Source organism: Punctularia strigosozonata, assembly GCF_000264995.1.
Source record: "Punctularia strigosozonata HHB-11173 SS5 unplaced genomic scaffold PUNSTscaffold_13, whole genome shotgun sequence".
Taxonomy (NCBI): Eukaryota; Fungi; Basidiomycota; class Agaricomycetes; order Corticiales; family Punctulariaceae; genus Punctularia; species Punctularia strigosozonata.
In genome coordinates this window covers 209,455-215,064 of record NW_006767445.1, presented here as the reverse complement: position 1 = coordinate 215,064, position 5,610 = coordinate 209,455, and the positions used below count along the sequence as shown (strand labels likewise).

At 52.0% G+C, this 5,610-nt stretch overlaps 3 protein-coding genes across 3 annotated transcripts; all 3 read left to right on the top strand.

The window, feature by feature from the left end:
- Positions 1 to 1,118: 1,118 nt before the first annotated feature.
- Positions 1,119 to 2,222, top strand: PUNSTDRAFT_74812 (uncharacterized protein; the record flags this gene model as incomplete). Its single annotated transcript, XM_007387130.1, has 2 exons — positions 1,119 to 1,383; positions 1,519 to 2,222. 2 exons carry the CDS (start codon positions 1,119 to 1,121, stop codon positions 2,220 to 2,222), a joined length of 969 nt encoding a protein of 322 aa, XP_007387192.1.
- Positions 2,223 to 2,569: 347 nt separating this feature from the next.
- Positions 2,570 to 3,551, top strand: PUNSTDRAFT_137488 (uncharacterized protein; the record flags this gene model as incomplete). Its single annotated transcript, XM_007387129.1, has 3 exons — positions 2,570 to 2,951; positions 3,021 to 3,434; positions 3,493 to 3,551. The coding sequence occupies 3 exons, from the start codon at positions 2,570 to 2,572 to the stop codon at positions 3,549 to 3,551; spliced, it is 855 nt and encodes a 284-aa protein (XP_007387191.1).
- A 456-nt stretch (positions 3,552 to 4,007) lies between these two features.
- Positions 4,008 to 5,069, top strand: PUNSTDRAFT_137487 (uncharacterized protein; the record flags this gene model as incomplete). The annotated part of the gene is made up of 1 exon (XM_007387128.1): positions 4,008 to 5,069. The coding sequence occupies one exon, from the start codon at positions 4,008 to 4,010 to the stop codon at positions 5,067 to 5,069; it is 1,062 nt and encodes a 353-aa protein (XP_007387190.1).
- Positions 5,070 to 5,610: the final 541 nt, after the last annotated feature.

Below are 5,610 nucleotides of genomic sequence, written 5' to 3'. Positions count from 1 at the left end.
AAGTAATTTTAATTCTAGATGACTACAATATCTATCGAGCATATGATTGCTGTAGAGTTTACATAGGATATATAGTTTCAGTAGCACTAAGGTGTGAGCTATATAGCACTGAGGTATGCCCTACATAGCTACTATAGCCATGATAGTACCCTCTATAGCACCTATAGCACTATGATAGCATTGGCTGGTGGATATTTAGCACGGGTAGCAAAGGACATCGCTATGGACCTATGGAGGCTATATGGGACTATGTAGTGCCATATAGTGATCTAGATTTTTTCAGATGTAGTGCGCCTGCCCTCATGCCCATTGATTACACATCCCCTAGAACGGTAGTACTATCGGTCGACTCAAGCCAAATAGCCGTCGGGTTTGTGTTATCTCAACGAGACGAAAACGGCAAGAAGCGACCAGCTCGATATGGCTCCATTCCCATGAACTCAGTAGAAGCTAACTATAGTCAGCCCAAACTCGAATTGTATGGTCTATTCAGGGCGCTGCGGCACTTCAGATTGCATCTAGCAGGAGTGAAGAACCTGGAAGTGGAAGTGGACGCTTTATACATCAAGCAGATGCTTAACAACCCGGACTGCTTCCCCAATGCCACAATAAATCGATGGATCCAAGGCATTCTCATGTTCCCGTTCAAACTCGTACATGTTCCGGCAACGCGCCACCAAGCCCCTGATGCGCTGTCTCGTAGAGAGCCACTGCCGGAAGACTCTGAGAACCCTGATGATTCCCCAGAAACAGCGGACGAATGGCTCGACAGCATTGCACTAGCTGTCACCACACAAGGAGAAAACATCCTCAAGGTCCCAATTGACAGTATGACTCCGGCGGAATTAAGGTTGTTAGAAATCAAGGCATTCTTAGAAGACTTACAGCTGCCAGAATTTGCAGATATCACGTCCAAGAAACGATTCCTAAACAAGGCAGCACAGTTCTTCACAGAACACGGAGCAATGTTTAAGAAGCGTCGTACGGCACCACCGGCAAAAGTTATTTTTGACAAGACCATTCGCCAGAACATTCTCCTGGAAGCACATGAGAGCCTCGGTCACCGCGGAATAGAAGCTGTATTTCAAACTGTCAAGCTCAGATTCTATTGGCCAGGAATGTATCAGGACGTACAACACCACGTACAAACATGTCATCAATGTCAGATCCGCAGCACTAAGAAGGTTGATGTACCATTGGCTATCAGAGTGCCTTCAACCATATTCACTCGAATTTATGTTGACATCATGTTTATGCCCAAGGCACAAGGGTATCGCTATATAGTTGCAGCTAGAGACGATCTCACGCAGGCGGCGGAAGGCCGTGCACTCAAAAGAGCTGATGCTGCTAGCCTTCGGAAATTCTTCTGGCAGGAAATCATATGTCGATACGGCGCCGTTGCTGAAGTAATCACCGACAATGGAAAGGAAGTTCAAGACGCATTCGAACAACTGGTAGACATGTATGGCATTGCTCACATCAAGATTTTCCCGTATAACTCTCGAGGAAATGGAGTAGTAGAACGAGGACATTTCATCATCCGTGAAGCTATCCTCAAGTCATGCAACGGCAATATCAATCAATGGCCAGAAAAGATTCACCATGCGTTCTTTGCTGACAAAGTGCTCACCCGGGAAAGTACAGGATTCAGTCCCTTCTACATGATGCATGGAGTAGACCCTGTGCTTCCGTTTGATCTTACAGAAGCGACTTACATGATTGAAGGATGGAAGACCGGAATGTCCCGTACAGAGTTACTCGCCCTCAGAATTCGACAACTCGAAAAGCGACCAGAAGACCTCCAGAGAGCTGCTACCCGGGTCAAGAACACACGCCTTAGGTCTAAGCAACGATGGGAAGAACTGTACGAGCACCGATTTCTCAAAGATCCCCCGAAGGACGGCGACCTTGTCCTATTACGGAACACGGCGATTGAGAAATCACACAATCGGAAAGCAAAACCCAGGTATCTAGGCCCTTTCCAAGTCATTGGAAAATCAAAGGGCGGGTCGTATGTGATTCGAGAACTTGATGGAACGTTTATCAGGCGTGGCGTAGCGCCATTCCGGATCCTACCCTATCGGGCTAGAACGCAGGAATATGTCCCGGCAGCCGAACTGCGGGAGGATCCGTTCGAGCGAGATGACGTCATGGATACCGGACCCGATGAGTTCGAAGCAGAACAATTCCACGAAGAAGACGAGAGTGATGGAGAAGGATAAGAAGGCGGAAGAAGAAGTCTGAATATTCCACTCCGCCCATGAGAAATGCCAAGGGCATCCCTCATGTGAATCCTAGAAGGCTGAATTCGGGAAGCTCGACAGCGGCCCCTGAAAGAAGCCACGACAGCCAGACAAACGGCGACCGGGCGCAGTACTCTAGACCACCGAAGAACGGTCGGTCCTACGAAAGGAAACGAAGCGCCGCAAAGCGGAAATGCTTGTGGGAAAAGTAAGGAAGCCTGCACACGCAAAGTACCCGCACGCAATAGTCTGACGGCTCCCCCCATACCGCGCACGCACGAATGGGACAGTCTCCCTCTCACCTCTACGTTCGCCAACGTCCTACTATGCCATACGATGAACTGTCGTCTGGACCTAATCCGTTCCCCGGCCAGGTAGACAACGCTCTACCTTCTCGACGCGAGAAAGACCACCAACAATCCATTCATAGCCGCGACCGGCTAGAGCTTCCCAGTGATGCTCAGGATTTCGATACGACCAACAGCGACACCGACTCCAGCTCCGTGACCTTTGCCGCCAATCCAGAATACTATAATCACTTAATGACCAACATCGCTCTCTGGCAACGTCGCTCTACTACGACCCCGCAGCCGGGGGACTTGTGGAGCATCCTCGACCCCGACGACCTCGCGACCATGTCATGGGACGAGTGGATCCCCCTCGTATTCGACTCCCCCTCTGACCGCAGCATGGCCGGATATGCGGGACGTGACAGCTATAGCTGGTCCAACGGCCCACCCCTCCAAACCCTCCGACCCGCTCATCTTCTTTGACGAGAGGCCCTGGACGCTGAGCCTGGTCCGACACTCCCGGCTCCTCCGTTCCCCAACCCACTTATCCCGCGCATTTGCTGCCTGGACAACGGCAGCTTCTCGATCCTCGCCGTTCCAGTCGACGTGGAGAACCCCCTCATATGGACGCTCACGGCACCCATCCTCGGGGACGTACACATCGGCATACACATCCGCATGGAGTACGCCAGCACCTGGGTGTGCGGCACCGTTCGGTCCATATTCCGACTGCACGACGACTGCGTCACCTTCTTCGTGCATGGGATTGTCGTGTTCTCCGGACAGGTCATCAACTCGGAGCGCGTCATGTTGCGCGTCACGCCGGAGCTCGCCCGCCTTTCGATGCGAGATTGGACAAAGCACAACGTTACCAAAACCGCTGACGTGACCATGCAAGCCGGTACGTACGTCCACTACATGCTTAGATTGACTATTGTTCTAATTTAAGATTAAAACAGACGCGTTTAGCAGCTGGGAAGGACCACGGGTGGCGATGGCAAGGGAAGAGGACGCGTAAACTCGTTATCGATTTTTTTGTATTAGATTATACGAACGCAGTGACAGGATATGCGACGGACATCGAAAAGAAAAAAAAGGGGTATACCGCAAGTAATCTGACAAGGAGCGTCCGACACGACAATGAAGCGGTAACCAAGGAAAAACCACCGAATGAAATCTATTGTTGGCATACTCCAGGCCTCGACGGCCCCACACAGAAGGATTTAAGTTTAGCAAAGATCGTCACAGAAGGTCGAATCGATACAATGTACCATTCCTCTCGAGTCACCAAACTGAATTATCGAAGCGTCAGATGAGCCTGAGAGAACATCCAATCACACGTGTGATGGAACCGCACCGGAAAAGCATGCCAATTATCCTACGCTGCACAAAGCCTCGTGCAGAGCGACACTTAAGCCATGGCTCGTTCCCTTCCTCTCTACCAGGAAACCGCCCGTTCTATCGTAAAGACACCATGCAGCCGCTTACTGAGATCTCCCTTTCTGACCGTGACGACCGTCCTCTCACTCGACATGGACCTCCCGCCAGCAACACGAGCCAAGTCGTAAATGCACTCTACACGTCTGGCAGTGAGGGCGCGCCCGCGTCATCGGCAGTAATCACACCACCCCGACTTCGTCGATACCTTTCTATCCCATCATCCCCACCAGCTACGACAGCTACCAACATCGCTCTTACGTGCCAGAGCGAGTCCGCCACCCCCGCTAGCTCGACAACGGTCACGTCGTCCGCTACTACCGATACCTCTACGGGATCTACCAGTGCAGTATCTCGCGCTGAGGAAGATTCAGTCGCCCTCCACTTCCCCCCGCCAGGGCTCACTAGGGCGTACCCTCCTCAAGGCTGTTACGTAGTTGCGCCCATCGGCACGCGACTCCACCCCTACGTCTTACCTCCCCGTCCAGGGAACCTGTGGCGCACTATCCTGGAGGGAGCCCTCGGTAGTCCTCGCACCTTCAAGCAAGTCGACTTGGTCTTTCGGGACGTCGCAGAGACCAGACCCGAGCGCAGCAGTGGCGCAGGCAATTCACTCCTTGGCCAAGACGACTCAGGACTCGATGTCCATTACCCTGCATCCCTCATCCGCGTCAACGCCTTAGATGAAGAACCAGGCCTGTCTCCTACGCTAGGCCCTCCCCCTCCCCTTCGATTCGCCTTATCCATCAACGACCACGACCAACGACATCGTACCGACTATCCGCCGTATGCTATGCACCCTACTCCCGCCAACCCCTTCGTATGGAACCTGATGGCTCCAGTCGGTCAGGAGATTCGTATGGGACTACGTCTCAGTGCATCCCACGGCGAGGTCGCCATGTACGGCGAGGTATTCAAGATCTACCGCCTACACTGGGACTGCACCAGCTTCTACGTCAACGGCATGGTCCGCGCATACGGCCACGACTACCGCGCCAACAATATTATTATTCGCATGCCATCCCACGCAGCCAGCGTCACCTTCCGTCAGTGGCGTTTCCACAATCTCAGCAAGCTCACGGCAGCGGAAGGTCCGTAGGCACGGACACGGAGTAGAGATACCGGCCACTGCAGGGTAGCGTTGGATGCCAATGGCATAGGTAGTACAAACATCGATTAGCCTCTTACGTATAGTGTACCCCCCCCCAGACGAACAGCGACCAATAGCACGCTGATGACCATAAAGATGCCTTGGAGCATGAACCAAACGTTAGGAACAAGAATAGGTATGGAGAGTCAAGTGAGTGATGAAAGGATGCGACTACATAGGCGGACTGGTGGCCCCTATACGTACGATAAACCACTACTTTCCTTGCAACAAGAACCTTTACCATGCGATCAAGAACAACCGAGGGCGGTTGTCTCTGAAGCGCCACCCATGATGTCCCGCCCCTAAAGTGAATAGGTGCGGAACTGCTCGAAAACCTCCATTTTTTTATTCATTCTGCAGCCTCTCTGTTATGTAGTAGTATAGAATCTAAGTAGAATAGACCAAGCATGTACCTTAAATGGGCCCAGGAAAGTTTGACCATATTAGGAAAGGGATTACTAAGCGGTGCCCAATCTTAGTCAGCACATGA